The sequence below is a fragment of the Syngnathus acus genome, chromosome 20, assembly GCF_901709675.1.
Source record: "Syngnathus acus chromosome 20, fSynAcu1.2, whole genome shotgun sequence".
Lineage (NCBI taxonomy): Eukaryota > Metazoa > Chordata > Actinopteri > Syngnathiformes > Syngnathidae > Syngnathus > Syngnathus acus.
The window spans coordinates 5,632,423-5,654,301 of NC_051104.1; the positions used below are offsets into that span (position 1 = coordinate 5,632,423).

The 21,879-nt window shown below is 41.4% G+C and overlaps 4 protein-coding genes across 8 annotated transcripts; 1 reads left to right on the forward strand and 3 right to left on the reverse strand.

The window, feature by feature from the left end:
* Positions 1-103: 103 nt before the first annotated feature.
* Positions 104-8,998, reverse strand: nktr (natural killer cell triggering receptor). Of its 4 annotated transcripts, XM_037279259.1 has the most exons (17): positions 8,875-8,998; positions 8,169-8,247; positions 7,647-7,721; positions 7,335-7,442; positions 7,130-7,174; positions 6,059-6,146; positions 5,298-5,327; positions 5,070-5,215; positions 4,775-4,988; positions 4,524-4,694; positions 4,357-4,444; positions 4,019-4,167; positions 1,479-3,944; positions 1,332-1,409; positions 1,189-1,248; positions 892-993; positions 104-601 (listed from the first exon to the last, which is right to left on the reverse strand). In XM_037279259.1, the coding sequence occupies exons 2-17, from the start codon at positions 8,224-8,226 to the stop codon at positions 538-540; spliced, it is 3,942 nt and encodes a 1,313-aa protein (XP_037135154.1). In that variant the 5' UTR covers positions 8,227-8,247; positions 8,875-8,998; the 3' UTR covers positions 104-537. The 4 variants fall into 4 exon arrangements, with proteins under 4 accessions (XP_037135154.1, XP_037135155.1, XP_037135156.1 ...); XM_037279260.1 differs by lacking the exon at positions 8,875-8,998 and having other exon boundaries at positions 8,169-8,334; XM_037279261.1 differs by lacking the exons at positions 7,647-7,721; positions 8,169-8,247; positions 8,875-8,998 and adding an exon at positions 6,623-6,647 and having other exon boundaries at positions 7,335-7,405.
* Positions 8,987-11,982, forward strand: sec22c (SEC22 homolog C, vesicle trafficking protein). The gene is made up of 7 exons (XM_037279266.1): positions 8,987-9,225; positions 9,739-9,941; positions 10,167-10,330; positions 10,425-10,604; positions 10,676-10,794; positions 10,870-10,935; positions 11,012-11,982. Exons 2-7 carry the CDS (start codon positions 9,760-9,762, stop codon positions 11,213-11,215), a joined length of 915 nt encoding a protein of 304 aa, XP_037135161.1. The 5' UTR covers positions 8,987-9,225; positions 9,739-9,759; the 3' UTR covers positions 11,216-11,982.
* A 438-nt stretch (positions 11,983-12,420) lies between these two features.
* mos (v-mos Moloney murine sarcoma viral oncogene homolog) lies at positions 12,421-13,784 on the reverse strand. Its single transcript, XM_037279292.1, has one exon. It carries the CDS (start codon positions 13,571-13,573, stop codon positions 12,557-12,559), a length of 1,017 nt encoding a protein of 338 aa, XP_037135187.1. The 5' UTR covers positions 13,574-13,784; the 3' UTR covers positions 12,421-12,556.
* A 1,152-nt stretch (positions 13,785-14,936) lies between these two features.
* Positions 14,937-21,829, reverse strand: plag1 (pleiomorphic adenoma gene 1). 2 transcript variants are annotated; one of them, XM_037279290.1, is made up of 4 exons: positions 21,509-21,829; positions 19,451-19,801; positions 18,405-19,261; positions 14,937-18,300 (listed from the first exon to the last, which is right to left on the reverse strand). In XM_037279290.1, the coding sequence occupies exons 2-4, from the start codon at positions 19,696-19,698 to the stop codon at positions 18,038-18,040; spliced, it is 1,368 nt and encodes a 455-aa protein (XP_037135185.1). In that variant the 5' UTR covers positions 19,699-19,801; positions 21,509-21,829; the 3' UTR covers positions 14,937-18,037. The 2 variants fall into 2 exon arrangements, with proteins under 2 accessions (XP_037135185.1, XP_037135184.1); XM_037279289.1 differs by having other exon boundaries at positions 14,937-19,261; positions 21,509-21,828.
* Positions 21,830-21,879: the final 50 nt, after the last annotated feature.

Here is a 21,879-nt window from a genome sequence, read left to right on the forward strand (position 1 = left end):
TTACACCAACTGAGATGCATCATAGTTAATTTTCTGCCATGATAGTTTTTGAAACTGTATTGTATTATCCTACCTTCAACCACTAGAGAGCAGCATTGGACAGTTTAGAAACTCAGGAGCGACATTGGTATTTATTGAATATCACCATTGATCATAACCCCCCAAAATATTATCCATACTTTCAAGACAGTTACAAAACTCATGAGAGTCATCCAAACAACAACAACAACAACGTTGATTAAAACTGCCAACCAATCCGAACGCATGAAAGCTGGAACTTTAAAGTAAAAACGTCACTAACAAACATATTTCTGATAAACATTTTTCCCTTTAAGTATGATTACCATACAAATTGTCTATGACTAAGCCATTCTTCATTGGTTTTATGTACATTACATTCTTTTTGATCGAGTGAATTAATTTCCAAGCATGTAGCACAGTCATGGAGCAACTGTGCAAAATGGCGTGATAGCCTTCGTCCCTCTTGGAGTAACTGGCCTGTAACAGAAAGTGGTGGGTCGTTGACAATGATTGGTCTCAGCTATAACGGCTGCTCCGACTGCGACTTCGTCGCCCGGACCAACTGCGACTGGATGAGGACCTGAAAAGAAAAACTGGCTGATTTCATTGGGATATTCGGATGAGAATGTCACGATAAAGACACACACAATTGTAAATAGTGAAAAGAAATAATCCAGAATATTTCTCCTGTAAAATATGATTTGTAGAAACATTAGCTACTCTGGTACATTATTAATAATTTGCATGAGGATAGTTGTTTTCCTCTGGTAAAAATAAATAAATGAAAAAGCAATTCTATATTTGAAGAAAAAGACTTTCCGAGTTGTAATTAGCTCGAGTCTCTTTTCTTTGAGGAACTAATCCTTTTACCGTGATCTGCGGTCTGAACTGCGATAGCTGTCGCTTCTGCGGCGCCCTCGCCTCCGGCTCACACTTCGACTCCGGCTGGAATAGCTCTCGTAAGAGGCGGACCTTTGATGAAAAAAAAAAGTCCATTTTGATATCTTAAGTACAAAGGCATCTCGGTTTACGACAGCGGCGATATACTGTCGCATTTTAGTCACTAACCAAGACTAACACATGTCATAATTAGAGTCAAATTTTGCTTGAAACACATTTCTAGTCCTACAATATAAATAAATGAAATTGGAGGGAATAAAAACCTACCTGGATCTCCTGCGGTAATTATAGGAGCGACTTCTGGTATGACTTCTACTGTATGTTCGGCTGACATAAGGACAGAGGAAGGCAGGTTTGAGACATCCAAAAATCTGAATTGACAAATCCCAGTTGATGAAATTCGGGTGTACCTGTGGCTCCTGGAGCTTCTGTATGTGCTGCTGCGAGAGCGGTCGCGCCCGTGTCTTCCTCGACTTCTGCTACGACTTCTGAACGTGGAAAAACAGGCTTTGTTCGATTCATTGTAAATCATACATTAGCACTATTTTGATTCTAACCTGGAAGAGTAGCTGGAGCTGCGTGATCGACTCCTGGATCTGCTGTAGGAGTGCGACCAGTCTCGGGATCGCTGACTGGAAGCCGAGCGTGACCTCCGGTTAGCTGAGCGTGACTTTCTCGGGGAATTATCTGTGCTTACTCCGGCCGAGGGGGAGCTTTCCTCGCCGGAGCTCTCCTGGTTCCTCGGCCTTTGGTTGAGCCGCACCGTCTTGCGGACCTCGTCGAAGAGCGACCCTGGTCGGACCCTGTTTTTGCTCTTGATCTCCATTCGCACTCCATGAACATTGGACATCTGGCTCTGCTGGGCGTGCATATGTTTGGTCATGAGCTGCGCTGTGTTCACATTCTGGAGAGAAGCCATTCCTTTCAAGGGCCTCCATTTGAAATTAATGGCAGTGCTGGTTGGCTTGGCCGTATCTGTGGTGGACTGTTCCGGGCTTTGCAGCTGAGGCGGGGCACTTTTACTTTCCTTGGCGGGCAAATTGGAGGTAGTTTTTAGGATTTTTTCAGGGGTCTGAGCCACTTCAGCTTCAACTGTGGTTCCAGTGTCATGTTCGGGAGTACAGATGTCCATATCATCCAGAGAGTTTAGCTCTTTGACACCGGATGAGTTAGCACTGTTCCTGTTAGAGGGCTGATGATGAGGCTCGGACAGTTTGGTGCTTTTATTATTATATTCTTTTACCTTCAGCGGAACCTTGTTTTCCTCTCTATTAAGATTATTAATTGAAGAATTTTGTTCTTTCTTTAAAACCGCAGCATTTGGGCTATGTTTTTCCCTCTTTGAGTCATCTTCATTGTCCTCCTCATCGAACTCTAAGGGCGGCTGCCAATGAAAAGTCTCCTTCAGCTTCTGACGTTTCTTTTTGGGTCGCTTGCTCTTGTCCTTCATGCGATGAGATCCGCTTTTGCCCTCTCTACTCTTGTGTTTGCGCTTCCGTTTGGACTTCCTCTTGCTCTTGTGCTTCTCTGGCTTGGCAGCCTTCTCCGGGCTCGCCCGCGCCGGGCTGGAAGCGTCGGCAGCTGCGGCTTCTGCAGAGTTGGAGGCCATTTTGTCGGCTTCGCGCTCTGATTCAGAACTGGCTTCACCTTCCTCTTTCTCTGATAGCGCCAGTGCCCTGGTGGCTACGTTTTCTGGGTCGCTATCCGAATTCCACCCGGTAAGGCCGGAGCTCTTCGTGTCAGGGTTGTGGCCAGATGGTTTGCGATCCTTTGCCAGGAAATCACTGTTGCTTTGGCTCGCTTTATCGCTATCACTGTCCCATCCAGATTTGTTATTAAAGCTATCCACTTGCAATGAAGCGTTATTCTTTATCATTTCATCCTGAGTTCCCAAATGCTCTTTACTTCCTGTCTCGTCAGCTTTATCAGGACTTGTCTCGACAGCTGCTTTCTTCTCTGACGAGACGTCTTGAGCATCTGATAGGTACTTGTCCATATTCTTGATCCTCATCAGAGATCGGTAATACTTTTTCCAATGTTTGTCAAGGGATTTCTTCTTCTTGTGCCTCGAGCGTGCAGAGTCTGATGCGCTGCTGTGACGGGATCTGGAGCCGGACTTGCTGACGCTCCGGCTTCTTGAGCGGCTGTGGGACTTGCTCCTAGAGGATCTGCTGGGCGAGCACTGTGTGACGTTCTTGTCCTTCTGTGACTCACTCGGCTCACATTTCTCCAGAACCGAGCTTGGAGCATTCTCTGAAGTAGCTTGTCCCACAGAAGAAATATTTAACAAAGGCATTTGGACCTTGCTGTCCTGGGTATGGATGTAGGATGGCTTCCAGGGCTTCTGACCTGGCTTCCAGCGGGAGGGAGGTGGGCTATCGCTGAGTGGGATCACAGCGACGTTTTCTGGAGCTGGGACTGTTGGCATTCTGGATGCAGGTATGACTTTGCTATCGGATAGCTTCCCGGGTTTATGGATAGTGCTGTCTGCTTTTGACTTGCTGGATTTCTGCTTTCTTGGAGATCTGGATAAACTCCTCTTTCGGCTTGGCGTGAACGACCTGGACCTGTGTCTGGATCGAGGTCGAGAATAGGACCGGGATCTAGAACGAGACCGGGAGCGACTTCTAGAGCGGGATGGGCTTCTGGATCGTGAATAAGAACTGGATATGGAATAAGACCTCGCCCGAGATCTGGATCGACTGGATATGCGCGATCGGGAGTAAGATCGGGAGATAGACGACCGCCCTCTCGTGTGACGCTGACCTGAACAAGATCTAGAGCGAGATGTTCTGACATTGGACCTTCTTGAAGAGGGGGACCTTTCTCCCGCTGATGCTGAAGGCTCTTGATGTTTGCTTTTGGAGCTCCTCTTCTTCCCGTGCTTACGTTTTTTAGATTTCTTCTTATGTTTGGCTCTTTTCTTTTTTTTAGCTAGCCGTGGCGGGCTGGACCTCTCCGAACTTCGGCCTGACGAACGCTCGGAGGACCTTGACCATGCAGACTCACTTCTGTTGTCCCATCTGCATAAGGATCAGCTATTTCAGTTTGGTGGATCTCAAACATGATGTTTTATATTTTTATTACGTAATCTTACTGGTCTCCTTTGCTCCATCGTTCAACACTCGGAGGCTGATACGCTTTAGTCCGCATCATCTCCTCTTTCCAGTGGGGTGGAGTTTCACTGCTGCCTCGCTCGCCCACCGATGCAGATCGAGATTTAGACCGAGTGGGCGTGTGGTACCTCTGCGCACAAATCGACAAGGTCTAACACAAAGTAGGAACGACATGGCTCCAAACAGTTCAAAAATGAAAACACAGACACACAATACCCCAAATTCGGCTTATTGTGACTTTTGCTTCGAGTTTGTGCAGGGTGGAACTGATAGAATAGAAACTGAAGCGTTTTTATGATGATCACATGAATCAACATACAATTGTTCCTCTGCCTCTGATCTTCCGTCCAGACTTTGAGACCGCTGGTTTCTGTTCAGCTTCAAGAGTAGATTCTTGCTTCTCAGCTCTGGGAAATCCAAAAACAAAAATCACACTTTTATACATAAGCAATTTGGAGATGAGAATTGAATCCAACGGTAACTGACGTCTCAGCTTTGTTCTCTTGGGCTGACATGTCCTGCCGCAGCAAGAAACGGTTCTCGGGAACAGGTGGGATCTCCTCCGGTCGGACGACGGGCTTTTCTCTCTTCCCGCCGTGCTCCTTCTCGCCTTCCATATCAGCATTTCCTATCTCTTCTTCAATGAGCTTGTCAGAGCTACAAAGGAATTGTTTGAATGCAAACTCCAACCAAGCAAGCAATGATTCGATTCATGTGACGGTAACAATGAACTTCACCTTTGTTTGGAAAATTCAAAGTCAACACTTTTCTCTTCACTGGGCAGTTTCCTCCGCTTTTTGGGGTGTTTATTCTTTCTGTGTCTCCTATGTTTGCGACGTCTGGATTTTTCAGAGTCGGACTCCCCGAAAGAGGAGCTTGGGAATGACGAGTCAGAGGAGTTGAGTGAAGAGTCAGCAGAATGGGATGCCCTGATCCTTTTGCCTTCCAGAACTAGAAGACAAAAAAAATCATGCGGATATCCTTAAATTATTATTGAAATAAATAATCCCATATTCTGAATGTCTGATTTACCATCATTTGCTGACTTGATGATCAGCTGTCCACAGTCCACCACCCTCACATCAGCATACGGCCGGCTTGCTGAATCGGTCTTCAGGCCCTCGATCTTCTTAATCACCTCAAAGCCGGAGATGACGAGGCCGAAGACGACGTGGACTCTTAAGTTTGCAAAACAGGGGAAGACGTTTCATGTGTCTGTCGCTTAAAAAAAGGGGTTTAAAAAAAACAACAACAACATACCCATCAAGATGCGGCGCCATCTTGGTTGTGCTGCTGGTGCAAAAGCCAAGCAAGACGCGTCAATCGACGGCGAGATGAGGACCGAACAAAAGAGAAAAAAGAGAACTTGATTGAGAACCAAAAGGGAACGTCAACAGAGCCGGTGTTATTTTATGACGGGAAAAGATACAAAGACCATTTGCGCAAGGAGAGATTTGATTGCAAATGTACTGTGAATTTAGGCTGTTAATTTTCTTTTGTGTTTCTTTTTAACGGCAAATTAGATTTTCAACAATTTTTCCCAGACAACTCTGGACATTTTTTTTTTTTTATATTGCCTGTGGAGATTTCCCTGTAATAGGTCACCTCAAGCCATTTGTGACTACTGTTCACATCCAAAGTAAACACTCTGCAAAATGTTTATATTTACAACTACATGGTAAAACTCAGGAGAATGAAGAGAAGAGAGAAGCACAGCCTTGGAGACACATTACCTTGGAAGAGCAGGATGCTAGAGTTTCTGTAAATTTTACACAAAAAAAACGGCAAGAGAAGAAATGTAACACATTTGTGGGTAAAAAAAGGTTTGAATCGATGTTTCTCTGTACTATCATTTCTAAACTACACACAGAAGAGGGTGGGGGTTCGATGCCCAAGCAGGTTAAGGGACAAGACAGCAAAAGTGATACTTAAAAGCAATGATAACAATGTGCTATTAAATCCGTAATTCGAATGGGTGATTTGGGGGGGGCGGGGGTTTATGGTCACAGAATGACGCTCACATGAAGAACTGTGAACCGTTGGTGTCTTTCCCACGATTGGCCATGGACAGCAGGAAGGCCCGGTCATGTTTGAGAGTGAGATTCTCATCTGTGAGATAGAGAAAAACAAGAAGGGGGCGAGTTGGGGGTGGGACGTTGTGTGAGGAGCGCAACGTGAGCTGATATGAATATTGAGCCAAAGACAAGATATGCAACAGACGCTAAAAATTTTAAAAGCAATTGTGTCGTCCGTCAAACCTCGTGATGGTCTCGCCCACGAGCCCGTCCACAAGAAAGTGGTTTAAAGATCTGCTGCTTCACATTATTAAAATTATTTACTTGCAAATGGAATCAAATTGACTCATTATGGGGAGGAATAAGTGTTTGCGTGGTGGCAGCCTTGTAAAGGCCACTGCAGCTTTTAACAATGTAACATAAAAAGAAATGTGTGCGGGAAGAGGCGTAGGCAAGAGGGAGCTAAGCGGGAACGCAAAAGCTCCCCTGTCAAACCCACTCGCGGTACAAATATGGTTTGGTGGTGCTGGTGGTGGAGGGGACAGTGTGGGCATGTGTACATGGGCTTACCTTCTCATTTTTGCAAAAGACCCCTCTACAAATAAAAGAATAACGTTGGAGAATTTTAGCCAAGGGATTCAAAAAAGAGAACGCCTACTCTCCATGCTGGGTCAAGAAAATCCCCATAAAGCGTGACTATAGCCCAAATTGCACATAAGCGGCGGCATTAAGGCCAGCAGGGAAATTGAAGTACACTACCGGTCAGAAGTCGACGGCCACGCGCAACTAAGTAAACAAATACAGTGCAGCTCAGCCTTTGGCAAGCAGACTTCGCACCATAGCACTAACAAATGCCAGTGGTTTTTCTACAGCATAATCGTTCTTGCTTTTGACCGGTAGTGTAGATAAAATATTCCGCCAAGAAAAAATGCACAATTCCACCTAGGGAATTCTGACATCAGAATGACCGACTATTTGCATGCAACTATTTGTTCATGCTTAAATTGCTTTGGTTTGAATTCAACATTTAGGAGACAAAATAGATCGGGGGAATTTGATCATTTGATTGCCAATTACCTTCAAAGTAGCCACCATAAATGGACTCGCCTCCTCTTCCGGTTCCTGTGAAGAGGTGACATATTCCAGATTAAAATTTGCGACGCAAGGACTGATGTATCGTCCAGGTGAACTCATGTGTCAAGAAAAATTAGAAAACACTTAGCATCACCCAACTATAAGTGAATTGCTTGCTTGAGCCGACTAAACAAGAAAGTGTCATCACCTTCAGTGAAGTCGCCACCCTGGATCATAAAATTCTTTACAACTCGGTGAAACGTGGAGCCTTTGTAGCACAGCTTTTTCCCTGTTATTTTGCCGGCTCCCTTTTCACCTGCCAGGAAAAAAAAAAAGGAGCTCACACAGGAGAACTACTTAATGAAGGGAAAGAATGAATTTGAGACAACCATCCTCCCACCCCAAAGGTATTTCATTTGAACAGAGGGCTAATTGTTCGAGATGAAGTCTTGGGTTACTCACCTTTTGCTTTAACTAAAGACAACCAATGTTTATATGAGAAAAAAAGTTATCAACTCACCAGTACACAAACAGAGAAAATTTTTGCTGGTCTTGGGACACATGTCAGAAAAGAGTTGAAAGACGATTCGCCCAACTGTGAGACAAAAGAAAACCAAGTAGGGTCATGTTCTGAAATATCAGAGCTTTTACAGTACATTAGTCACCATCTTCATTAATTACAGCACAATAAGAACAACCGTGGGTGGAGAACAGAACTTTGTAAGAATTTAAATTGGTCTTAAAAAAAGTGAAGTTCAAAAGTGACACTGTTGGAGCCGGAGGTAATTAAGTCCCTCCCTTGCAATAAAATATTTTTAGCCTTAGGTGAATAAACTGGTCTTGTCAGTACATTCATGCGGATGGTAGAGCGAAATTAAAGCTGGGTGCAGTGATAAAGGGCTCGCACGCCACGTTGTAATGGAGAATCCAAATGATCAAACTTTGGAAGAAAAAGACTTCTGTTAGGAAGACATCCACGGTCATCAGATTTTGGGACCCCTAAAATACATAAACATCATATAACATGCATTCCAGCTCTTACCAGGCTCCCGATTGAGCTCCACATCAAAGTAACACTGAGGGCGATCTTTCACCCCCATTGTGATGAAAGACCTGGTGACCTAAAACATGGAAGCACAGAAAATATAAAAACACTTGTATTCAGATTTGCCCGTGTTAGTGGACGGGGAACAGCTTGAAAAATGTGACAAATGAGAGTGAGGGAGGAGGTGGAGGCAGATGGGAGGAGGAAAGGTGATGATGCAGGAACAGAGGGCCGGATTTACACTTCACGTGAATCCCAAACAATGTGCCTTTATTGTTCAATTTCATGTAATTGCAATCTATTAACAGCTAAATCACATTATGTTTTCCTCACCACAAATTATAGACAACAACAAGCCTCCATTTTAGAAAAAACATGCAGAGCCACGAAGGCTACATTAGAGATGATCACGCCAAATCAACAAGTGCTGCGCTATGATATAACGTCACCTGAAAAGCCACGATCACCACACGATTGTATTGTAAATCTATCGACACGCTTAATTTCAGTCGGTTAGGTCAAACACTGTCAAAACGGTAACACAAATACAAATCTTGCACGAGCTAACGCTATCGACAGTTCTAAGCGACTGCTAAGCGAGTCAATGCTAACTAACCTAACGTGTGTTATCGTGTCTACAAAAATAGCATGGCAGGTCAAATTACACATATATAAGATCATAAATACATAGTAGCGCACAAACCTGTGTAGCACTAGCGAGATCAATTAACTAAAGTCACCGAAGGAAGGAGCTTTTGCTAACTCGTTAGCAGAACTGTCTTAAGCAAAATGCCTTCTGTGTTTTGTCCCTCTCGGTTTGCCGTACTGCGTAGGTCTATTTGTTGTGCTAGCTTCTGCTTGTCATAGCTTGTTAGCTGCTAATATCATGTAAATAACAAGCTTATCGGTATTTCTCTTTCGACTTGTGGGAATCCAAAAATTAATATTACACACGTAACTCGCGACATTACAGTGCTAATTTAAACAGGCGGCGTAACCATCTAAGTAAGCTACAGAATGCAAGGTGCAGAATGAAATCCTTTATTATCATGAGGTAAGGTGCAACTTTGCCCCAGTTACTTCAGTAACTTGCATACATTATATTCAGTAAAAGAAAACATTATTAATCCCACCTCATAAATGAAGTCTCAAACCAATTATGTGTTGGATAGTTAGTGAATTCTGCTTGAGTTATAGTGTTATTTTTACCTGTCAACTGAAGAAGTTGTAGTGTGCGGTGCTTATGAGTGAGCTGGGCCTCTTATTAAGTATATTGAGAGTCAAAAGAACAAAAAATATTTTTTTTCTTACCCAATTTTTATTAAAATACCAAATGCATCTACTACATGTAACAATGCTCGTATTGATATTTGGAGTATTTTTAATGCATTTTATTATTTTTTTAAGACTTGGGGAGCTTTCCTTTTCCAATTGTGTCTTCTTAAAATGTAATGACTTTAAATATTGGCAACAGTGCAATTTCAGTGTTATCTATTATTAAGGTAATGATTATTTAAGACAACCTTCATTCTTGTCAGTGTTGTCTTTTCTTTTTCCCCCCTTGCAGACAGAAACGCACTGATGGATCATGTCTCTGATCCTGTTTGCCTTCGTGGTGCGGGTGAGGGATGGACTCCCTCTGTCCGCCTCCACCGACTTTGAGCACAACCGAGAGCTGCAGGAGAGGAAGCAGCAGCTCAAGACCATCAGCAAGGCATTAGCTCTCCTCCCAGAAAGAGCCGCAGTCAAGGGCCAAGAGCTCAATATATAGTAAGTCCACACCAAGCTATCTCGCTGCAACAGAGAAACAGCGTCCTCTTGTGGTAATATTGGGAAACATCATGCACAGCTACATCTTTTTCTTTTAACCACAATCTTCATGGTGCGTCTTTTTTCCAATTTTTAAAAACCGTATGAAGATTTGTTTTATTTGGTGTGTCTTTTTGTCTGTTTTTTGACCGAATACGTTTTTGGGGGCTCTTGGCGCCCGTTCAGCATGGTGTCTTCAGAAGGCGTATCCTACATGAGCGTGTGCCACTGCAGCATTCCCATCGCGATGGCCTTCTGCTTCCTGGAAGACCTGCGCTGGGAATTCACAGCCTGCTACAATCACAGTGTTGTGTCGCTGGCAGACAGACCATATCCATTTTTGGAATTTGGTAAGTGTGGAAGAGAAATTAGGGCATTGTGTTTGCTGTAATTTTGTATTCTTGAGACCTTCAGAGATGATCATCCTCCCCATGTCCTCCGCAGACTGCACAATTCAGAAACTGAAGCAACAGTACAACTACAAGGGTGGCCCGGCCCTGCAGGTCACTTTAGCAGAAGTCCAGGAAGACCTGAGGCTCCACCCACCAGAGGTTCTCAACCTGGAAGACGTTGAGCTTACCAATGGCTCTGCCAATGGCCACGTGGAGCAATCGGCCACTTCTAGTATGATTCCCCATCACTGCTACACATCCTAATACTGGGCTATGTTATATGATTTAGTCTTCATTTTTCAGGCCAGAGTGTCAAACTGGAACCAGTGACGGCTCCTGGAATCCTTTCGCTGGTCCTCAACATCATGTGTGCGTCATTGAACATCATCCGAGGCGTGCACCTTATAGAATACACATTCCAGGTACTAGCCAGTTCCTGACTCCAGTTTTTATAAAGGGGCTACAGTACCAATATGTGAGCGCTTCTCTTCGCACAGGACGACTACGACGGCGTGTGGAACGTCGTAGCATTCCTCGTGGCATTCCTCTGCTGCCTGCTTCAGGTAAATGCACTTTAGTCACATTAATATGCCACATGTCATCCCTGAAGTGCTTTTTTTCCCCCCCCCATCCCCACAGTGCCACCTGTACGTTTTCCACTCTCGCCTAAAAGCAGCAAAGTCCCTCAGCCTACTGAGTGCCATCGTTCTATGCAACGTCGTCTTGCGCAGGCTAAGGAATACCTGGCAGATCGCTTTCCACGTTGCCGTGGCCTCGCTATCCACCGTGCTCATCCTCCGACGTAAAGTCCAAGACCAGAGGAACCACGACTGCGGGGTGTGACGCATCAGTCTATTTTGTATTGCACTTTGTTTTTTTTATATCGGGTGCCATGGGCTATTTTTTTGTAACCTTCCAGGGCACGCTTTTGAGTGTGTTTATGGGTTTTGGGACACCTATAAATACTTACACATAGATATTGGTCCTCAAAAAGGTGGAAGGAATCCTAAGCCACAAGTATTAAGAAAATAAAAGCACTGATTTGAAGGATTGAATCTTATTTGAATTTGTCTTAATGTTACTTTTTTTTTTAAAATATGCTGCATATCAGAGTCCATCGTACATACGATAGTCTTAGTAAGAACAATGTTTCTCGACATTAGGGTTTTATAACTAGAACGTACAGTTTTAATGCTATTATGATTTTTGTTAAAACATTTTTAACTAAAGGCACATTTAATTTAAATGTCTTGAATAGGTAGATATATTTGACCTAAATTTGTTTTTAACTGAGCATTGGCAGCTATTTTGGGGGGTATGAAAATGCAGTCGTTTTTAGTACAAGCGTTACTTGACTGTAAATTGCAACATGTCCGTCCACATTGTTGACAAAATAAAATATATGATGTCATCAATGTTTTAAGAATGATTGTAAAACATTTAAATGTGTTGCAGTTTTCTCCCAAATGTATTTTTTCATTAGGAAGTAATTTACTAGTAATCATAGTAATTGCCAAATGTATTTGCCATTTCAGGCTTTTATTTTATTTATTTGCTGTGGCTTAAGTGACATTTCATCAATAAATCAGATTTTGTTTCTATTTTCCTCAGTTATTACGTTGTCATTGAAATAAATAGTTCACCTCCATGTTGAAACAATGGGAAATGCTATAAACAGATTCTTTACCTGCTGCCATTGGTCTGCCTTTGGTGGTCTTTGGAGAAGGGAATCCCAGGATATACGCCCCCTCGTCTCTGCTGATGGTCCCGCTTGCTCGTTTCCTTAGTTCCGGCTCTGAAGAAGACTGGAGAATCTGTTTATAGTATTATGAAGACATGATGAATCTCATCGAAATAATAGGAAATGCTGATACATACCTTCTGGATTTTAGTCATTTCTCTTCTCACCCTCCAACAAACGTCTGCTATCTTAATACTAACATCTCCATCCATCCATTTTGAACGCCGCTTACTTAATATTAATTGAAAATAAATAAATCATAAATGATTGAGAAAGCTTCAAGTCAAAGGCTTGATACAAAAGGGTCATATTGTGAAACCGTTTTAATTAAAGTACAACATTACAATCTTGTCACAAAAAAATACACTCACAAAACATTTAAACCTTAAGACATTAGTTTAAAATATACATGGACACTAAAATGTTTCTAAAATCTTCACAAGTCACAATTTTGCATGGAGATTTTCCAGTTGTGTCATCAGCTCTTGGGCGGTGAATCTTCTCAGGGGTTCTGCAGCCCAACATCTGCTTAGCAAAGTCTTGCAGAGCCTCCCATGCTCCGACTGGAACACAGCTTGCTCCTCAACCTTTGGTCGAAGGTTGTGAGCAACCACTGCGTAGAGGACATGCTGTCTGTCCCCCGTGTAGGGCTGCTCTCGTGTCATCAGCTGCCACATAGTGATGCCAAAGGAGAATATATCCGATTTTGCAGAGATGCCTTCACCCTTGAGCAATTCCGGTGCTGTATGCGTGTACGTGCCACCAGTGTGAATCAATGGAACGGCATCTGAAGCTTGACGTTTAGTATCCATTTGAACTGAACAGCCAAAGTCCGCGATCTTGCACACGCCCTCACGAGACACCAACACATTGGCCGGTTTGATGTCCAGGTGAACGATCAGATGAGAGTGAAGGAACTGTAAACCACGCGTGATATCCAAAGAGTAAAGGAGCCACTTGTCCGACTCCAAAGTCTCCTCCACACAGCCGTAAATAATCTGCTGGAGATTCCTGCTTCCGACATATTCCATAATGATCGTTCCGATGCTGCTTTCGTCCCCGAAGTCGGTCGGTATGCAGGTTGTGGCCGCGATGACCCGCACGATGTTAGGATGACGGAGGTGCGCGGCGTTCAGTTCCGCCCAAAAACTTTGGCGAGAAGCCAGTTTGTTTTTAGAGCATTTCTTCACTTTTTTTAAAGCTACGGTCGCCCCGAGGTATTTCGCCTTGTAGACAGAGCCGAAGCCCCCGGAGCCGATAGCCTGGACACAGTGCAGCTCCTTCCAGTAGATGATAGAGGACCACAGGCGGCTGGTAACTTTGCCTTGGAGTCGCTGGACTGGGACCTGTAAAGTGGAGCTGAGGGAAGTTTTGGCTAAAGGGCTGCTACAAGTCCCAATGTCCACAGAGGGGAAAATGTCTTTGGGGAGCACACGAGTGGGGGGGACTGGAGAAGGCATGATCGAAGAGAACAACCCCCGGATTTACCTTCACAAAAACGGCTTCTATCAGTCACCCTTGTCTTGCATTTTGACACCTTCTTCACAAGATCAATTAAGGAATCACCGCTTTCAATTTAAGCTCATCAGAACTTGTAATAATGCCATTCTACGAAATGAAAAGTTCACATTACGCACTATCGGGGTATGGTGCTGTTTTACTAATGGCGCATGTTTATGACGTCATTTATAGGTCACCGTCCACATTTATAAATATTTCCTGTTTTGGTCAATTATTTTTTCTTAATTAACTGTTCCGTTTGTTTTGGCGGCTTTGGGGATGGATCTAATTTATTATGTACACATTTCTGCTGTAAAATCACTAAAGTTAAAAAAAAAAAGTCTCTTTGTCTCTTCATAACCTTACAGCCATTACGTATGGATTGCGTTCATGGTACGTCAACGTCACCGCCATGTTGAGTGTGACAAAAAAAAAACCACACAGAACATAAAATGTTCTTATGTTTATTCAACTTTCAATACATCGCATGGAAACACTGGAGTTGACAATGTCACCCCTTTTTAATAGCAGCAAGGTATGTAAATAAAAATCAGGTTATTATGCAAAACAATAAATAAACTGCCTCTTTGGATTATGTCAGTGTTTTAAAAAACCCAAACATCTATTTTACAAGGACTACAAACATATCTAAATATGTATTTTTTGATATAAACACACATACATGTACACAATTATGCAAATATAGGTGGGCTCATATGCATACATGAGTGTAGCTATATGCATTCTGAGTACAGTATGTGTGTATATTTGCACATACATACCTACATATATACACATGTATACATTGCGTATATACGCAGTACACAAATGCACATACTTATACACATAAATTATACATATATACTACACACAGGTTTATATACATACACATACATATATGAATACATATACAGTATATAGCAACATATATACTGTATCAATATACATCGTATACATGTACAGTATATAAATACATTGCCTATATGTATAAAAATATAACAGTAGTTTGTAAAATAGATTCTTAGTTCAATCGTCAGAATTATCATATTTTACCCAATCAATTCCATCACTTCTATGACCTTATTATACGATACAAAAAAATACTAACATGGCTGGAATGCATTCATTGAATAGATTTCATCTCCTTTTGAATGTTGTCACATATATCACCTCCCCCCCCCAAAAAACCTTCACTTTTGCAATTGCTCTCCCAATGACAAGACTTCCCAATATTTAAAAAAAAACATTCAGAGTAAACATGCGGGGATGATTGCGAGATACAATTTGTAAAAACAAAGACTAACGCGTCACAGTAGAGTAAAACTATATGGAGATATATCGTACAACTAGTCGTGCACATGCCAGCTGCTCTGCTAAAATGACTACTTTTAAAACAAACAATACATTCTAAAACTATAAAAGAGGTCTGTAGCGCCTTAAGGAGCTTTAGAAGTATGTTAGCAGCTTGATCCAATAGAAAAATATATTGCAATATTGCAGTGTTTTTTCCATACACATTCAAAATGTTTTGCTGGTACCACCGAAGCGTTCAAAGAAGTTTGGAATGAAAGGTTGAGGGTATTTTTCCACACTTGACTGCGGTAGCACGTGGTCTAAGGATTTTATCCACATGTACTTCTTTTTATTTTTTTCAAGTGTGCTTTTTTTCCCCACCCTCAGCAATTAAATCTTTCATCCCTGCCACCTCCAAATGCTGTTTGGTAATCTTCTCCTATAGCAGCTTTTAGGCAGAAAAAAACTATACACAACTTTTGTCACACTGCGATCCAACCTTGGCAGAAAAATAAATCTATTTAAGGTTTAATTTCCGACCCCTCAACATACACACACACACACACACACATACATAACATGTGCAAGTAAAGCAAAAATTATACTTTGAAAGAGGAAAAAAACACTGTCAAAATGTACCTGTAAAATATCTTATGCTCTATTTACATGTTATTGTTCTAAATGTGATATTTACATTCATGACAAATGTTCCGAACAAACTGAACTGGAGAAAATGAATTTTTGGGGGGAATAAGCAGCTTGGTAACATTTCTTTCAAAACCACAAAGCTTATTACTATAGCAAACATTTGCAAATGCTTTAAAACATACCAAATTCAACTCGGCATTCAAAAACGTGCATCTCACCAAATTCAAGAATCGAGGAAGGAAATGGATACAAACAAGACAAGTAAATCACTGAAGCGTTAAAAACGAGATGCTTGTGAGCTACGGCAAATGATAATAACACTGTTAATTGTGAGTCAAGCATTTCATGTAGAAATGTTATTTGCTGGTAGAACAAGAAGAAATCTTTTTTTTTTGCAGTCCAAAGAATAAAATGAAAACATTACGTACATCGTTGCTATCTGCATTTACAAATTAATTTCGTCATGTTTTAAAATACATCATATTTCACTTTCTTTTTAAATGTATCTTGCGATTTTAGTCTCCTGATCAACATCTTCAGTTGGCCTAAGTTACTTTGAGTAAAAAATAGTCATGTAATGTGTGGATGCACTGAACGAGAGGTCTTGGTGGTTACAAAAATATATTTACACATTGTGACAGTGCTAAATTTAGTATGCACAATGATGCGAAAACAAAAACCTACATTTCCAACATAAAAAAATATTTTATAATGTACACATTCTGTGGGTGCTTGTTCTAACTACTTTGCAACTATTCCATGTACAATGAGTGCAAAACCTTTTAGCTTTAATTTTATTTACTATATGATGGCGTCATTCGACTATGAAGTCAATTTTTTTCGTATACTTTTTTTAATCAAAAGTATATGTTTACAAAGTGCGGGTGATATACTGGACATATTTGATCCAGTTGGAAGCCAGTTACATTTACAGTTACAATTCTGAGGCATCCATGACAGATACGCAAATTTCATTTTGTCCATTTTGTTTTCAAATGACAGCAAAGGCAGTTCTGGTTACACACTAAGCGCTACTGAACATTACTTCATCTATTTTAATGAAGTGTGGCAAATCAAATATTATTTTCTCTTTTTATTGCAATTTTGTAACAATTCCCGATAATTAAAGGCAATGTAAAAAATTCTTTTTGAAAGCAAAACTGCTTCATAATTTTAAATTCAAAGATGTAGGCTTATTATGTTAATATTTTAATGTTTATTCAGTTTCTAGAGATGAATTTTAAAAAAAGATTATCCCATTGATGAGCTGCTACAAATCCAGACTTTTCTTTGTCTTGTTTTAAGTGCTTTTGGGGAGCTGTGAGCATTTAAAGTTTTTAGCAAGATTTTTCTTTTTGAAATTGAATTCTGAAACACCACAGAAACGAATGCTGTTAACTCTGCTACATTAAAAAAAATGCACAAGTGGAATTTTGACACTATGACACTTTGAATTGCCAAAGTATGAAAAAAAATCTATTACAAAGGAAAATCAAATGTATAACTGTAATACTAAAACCAATACTCAGTAGTTCCTAATACCTCGTCCTTAATAATATGAAATTCATTATGTTACTCTTTACTACTCCAATTTTTCTTACCTTACCAACTCTCTAGTTTACTTTCCACTGTTTTGGCAGACATAGGCCTCCACATAAAATTCGACCTTGATTTTACTTGTATGATAATAATATCAGAATAAGGCACACTGGACTGATACAGATAAAAGCAGATCTCATGAATGGATTATATTTATCAAGTAAAACGAACAGCAGCTGCTTTTAGTAAATGATGTGTTAAGTGAATGTGACAGTCAGGTCATTTCAAAATCATCTGTCATTTTGAAGTCAAATATAAAAGCTAGCAAGCGAGCAAAAAAAAAAAAAGATGCATACAGAATGCCTAGTCTTTATACAACCAAAAAGTTAGCAAGGGATTAATAAAGACATAGCAGTTATTCATGTATATATTTTTGAAAAATATCCACATCCCAAATTCCAGAGTTTCAGTGTACTGTTGTTGGTTGTGTTTGAAAATTCATGCAATCAGACTGAATTTCGCGGCAGAGCGGCCCCGCAAAATTTCAATTAAGCATTGCAGCACTCTTGACACAGCTTTGCTAATGATGGCAAAACCATTTTGGATAATTCTCCAACTGATTGCATACAAAACCAGCAGTGTTTTTCCTCTCAGAAACACATTTTTGTAAATAACTTGTAAATATTTTCCTTTGCAACTACAGTCAATATTGCAGTTAAACTGCACTCTCCCACAATATTGCAGACTTTTCTTTGCAATTTCTTTTATGGTTTACATGCTCAATCCTTTTGTGTCAGTTTTTACAGTTAATTCCCTTCTGGGAGTGATGAATAAACATCTTCAAGCAAGCACAATTTTGAGAACAGTGTCATCAAAGTGATGTCAAATTAATACGATCTCTGAACAGTGCAGATTGTCACCTATCTTGGTCGATCAATATGTGATCATGTGTGTGTGTGTGTGTGTGTCAAGCACAAACCTTCCGGGATCACTGAAAAGCCTGATGAAAGCGGGGCAACGTGGTGGGTGCGCTCAAGTTGCAAATAAAAGAAGCTTGGCTCTGAAGTGGACTCTGTGCAGCCTCTGGGACTTGGGAAGGCTCGGGGGGCAGGTGGAGATGTACGTTCTCTTCGTTCAGTGTATGCTGCCCCTCGCCGCCCCCTGTATGATTGTAGAGGGGTCCGTGTAGCGGTAAAAAATTGAAAAGCTGCGAGAAGTCCATCAGGGAGGACGAGGAGGATGCGAGTGAGTCGCTTGCCAAAGCAGCTGTTGCCACTGATGTGGCAATTTTGGACAAGGATCTTTCCTCACTTGATTCTTCCAGCATATCCACATGATCTCCCGTCTCGAGTTTGCAGATGGGGAGTTGCGGATCTTGCGCCGCAGACGACGAGGAGGGAAAGCCGCTCTGTAGCTCCAATAGATAGCTCTCCAGTTCTCCCTTTAGATTCTGCTCCCGTTCCTGTGAGGAGACAGCGTATGAGGTAATGTTGGAGCCCAATGGGTATTTTAAAGAGCGCAGGTGTGCGGGGTTGGGGAGAGGCTCCGAGTCCAGGATGGGGCCGGTGTAGAAGTTGTGCTGATGCGGCATTGTTGTCAGCGTGTCTGGGAGTTCTCCCTTAATTCCCCCTGGCACCAAGTCATAGACAACAGGCTCCAGCAAATCCGTGGGCTCAGTTTTCACCCTCAGCAGCTCCTGAGGGTGACTCTTCTTTACATGCCGTGTCAGGTGGTCCTTCCTACCAAAGCGCTGGGCACAGTATTGACAAAGGAAATCCTTACGTCCCGTGTGGACCACCATGTGGCGCCGGACATCTTTACGGGTGTAAAACCGCCGCTCGCAATGCTCGCAGTGATGCTTTTTCTCTTTGGTCCCACCAGAAGACTTGCCAGCATGACTTTTGAGATGTTCCAGAAGCACTCCGGTACTAGGGAACGGTTGCAGGCACACTTGGCAGGTGAGATCTCCGTTATTGGCAGCGTGAAGGGCAACATGGCGCTTGAAGCCCAACTTGGTGTTGTAGCTCTTACCGCACTCCTGACATGCAAATGCCTCCTTATATGGGTCATGGATGTGTAGATGATTCTTTAGGTGGTCCTTGCGGTGAAACATTTTTTCACAGTATGAACACTTGTGGGTCTTTTCTGGTGAGTGAGTTGCCATATGCCTTTGGGAAAGAGACACCATCTATGAGCTCTCGGTACTGATAACAAAAATTGAAGAAATTAAGTGTTTTGGTTTCATTTCCGACATTAAACTCTTTTTTTTTTTTTTACTTCAAGTCAGCAATTATTAATCACCTTCCGGAATATGACACAATGTTACAACATAAAGAATAACTGCGGCTTTTGCGTACCTCAGCAACTTGTATTTAGAGACGAAAGCCTTGGTGCATCCAGGCTGGGAGCAGCAGTAGGGTCTCTCACCGGTGTGAGCGTAAGAGTGCACCTTCAACTTCTCCAAACTGTTGAAAGCTTTCTGGCAGTCTTGGCAAGGGAAATTCCTTTTTTGCTTTCCCTCTGCTCTTTTGCGCCTCCCCATGGGTGGTGCAAGCTTTGCTTGCTCCACACCTTGGTCAAGGTGGCCCTGGGTTCCTGTGGCCATGGCACCTTAAGGCAGACCACTTACATGGATAGAGGTGCACTTCCCAAATTGTGCTGATGCAAGTACCTTATCCAGTTTTTCAACATCGTCCGGGGGCGCGAGCCTGAGGTAGATAGAGAATAAATGTCATTATGTCAAACTGTTGCCATAAAGTATCAGAAAAAAGTTGTACGGACATAAATGTAACAAGATGACATTAGTTTTTATTTATTATAAATTATATGGTGTACTACTCCTTTGGGGGACTTTTTATATACATGTAATTCAGAATAAATAAGGATAAATTGCAGTTTATGGTGTTTTATTTTCCATGTTATACAAAATTATATGGTTTAGTTGAAAAATTGGGTGTTTAAATATACAGTGTTTATTAGTTTTGGTTTTACAGGAAACAAACTAGCAGCGATAAATAAACAGCTGGAAGCAAACAAACTTTTCCTCTTATTTGGAGAAGTTATTGTCATCTTTTTGCTTTCTTAAAGTGATGTTATACAGCAATTTCCCATTTCTTGACATTAATAGAGGCACTAAACAGGCACTAATACTTAAAAGAGAATGTTTTGAAGTTTTAACCGTGTTTTAAGCTTGCGGGACTTCTAAAACGAATATTTTTATCTTGACTCTTGTCACTGTGCTGTTAAAATTATTATGATAAAAGCAAATACTACCAGTGATTTTAAAAGTGTGGTGCAGTGCCACTAGTGATGGTACGCAAAAGAATAATTACCATCATAATTCAGTTGTATTTCACTTTGACCTAAATCTGCATTCAATTTTTTAATAACTGGATTTTTTTTTTTTTTTTATATGTGCATTTTTTTATTTATGCACTGATGGTAAACCTGACCACGTTTAGCACTTCTGCTCAAATCATTTTGAATAACAAGTGCAGTATCATTATCAAATCAACAACAAATAAGCTTTCTCAAAGCAAGCTGCAAACATTATCGCCCAAAACAATCTAACATATTGAATGCAATGATGTACGGGTGCCCACGTGCTCGGAGTTACTTGGAAATGTTTAGCCAGCTCGCATGCCAAGTTGTTTTCACTGTCATTTGCAACACTGCTTAAAAAAAGGAAACAAAAGAAAACAAAAGAAAGGAACAAAATCGCTACAAGTTGACTTTTGCTGGATGCTGTCAGTGACAAACAGGGACACATGCTGCACGTACAAGTCAGCAAAGCCTTTCTAGTTAGTTTGCCAACCTATCTACCACCGCTACTTCAATTTATTATCGAGCAGAGTCTTATCTTGACTGGCTTTGAACCAACGTCAGTTACCCGAACTGGCTGTAAATATTGTGATTGCGGTAGAAAATGACATCAAGCCGATGAAGATGTTTGTAAAGAGCGGAGAACAGATGGTTTGCATCGATGATGATCGATTGACAAGCTCAACTGAATCCGTAGCGTGAACACTATTCACCGCAGCCACCAGGAAACACCAGAAAATAAGACTTTATTGTTTTTGTCATGAACCAATGTTTCATTATTATTATTATCCATTAACATTGAATACCGTCAGTAGGCTGCGATCAACTTTGATCAACTCCTTAACTACTGCACTCTTATTTTTTTTTAAATAGTCATTAGAGTTCATAGAGGTGCGCGGTAACGCTGTCTTGGACATAATTTGTTAAAAGGTGCTTATACAGAAGCCATGCCGGGTTCTTCTCTGTGGTCACAAAGTGGGCAGAGATTAACACAAACTTTTTTTCCGAGCTCACCCGTCTCTCATAATTTGAATAACCCCGATATTTTAATTCAAGAAATGAGTAACGGTATGCTTAATTTACATGAAACTTACCCTAGTCGCTTCAACATCCCTTTTGCTGTGTTTTTCTTGACTTTAAACTATTTTCCGAATTTTTAATAATTTTTTTCTCATATTTTTGCCAGACGCGGCGGGCCTGAAATTTGTTTGCTTTCCTATCTTTCGAGCAGCCATTGTATGTGCGCTGCAATGCAACCGCACTTGGATCTAAGTCACGCCCATTTAAGGTTGCACTATGTTGAATAAGTCGCTGACACTTTCACTTTGGTCTCACTTGAAGACGTCTTTTGGAAAAACATATTTATAAGACTTCTAAGATCAGACGGCAGGCGTTTCAAACGTGTTTCCGTTGAAGCTAATATGTTAAGAGAATGTACACGCCTGCCAAGAAACCCATAGGGTCG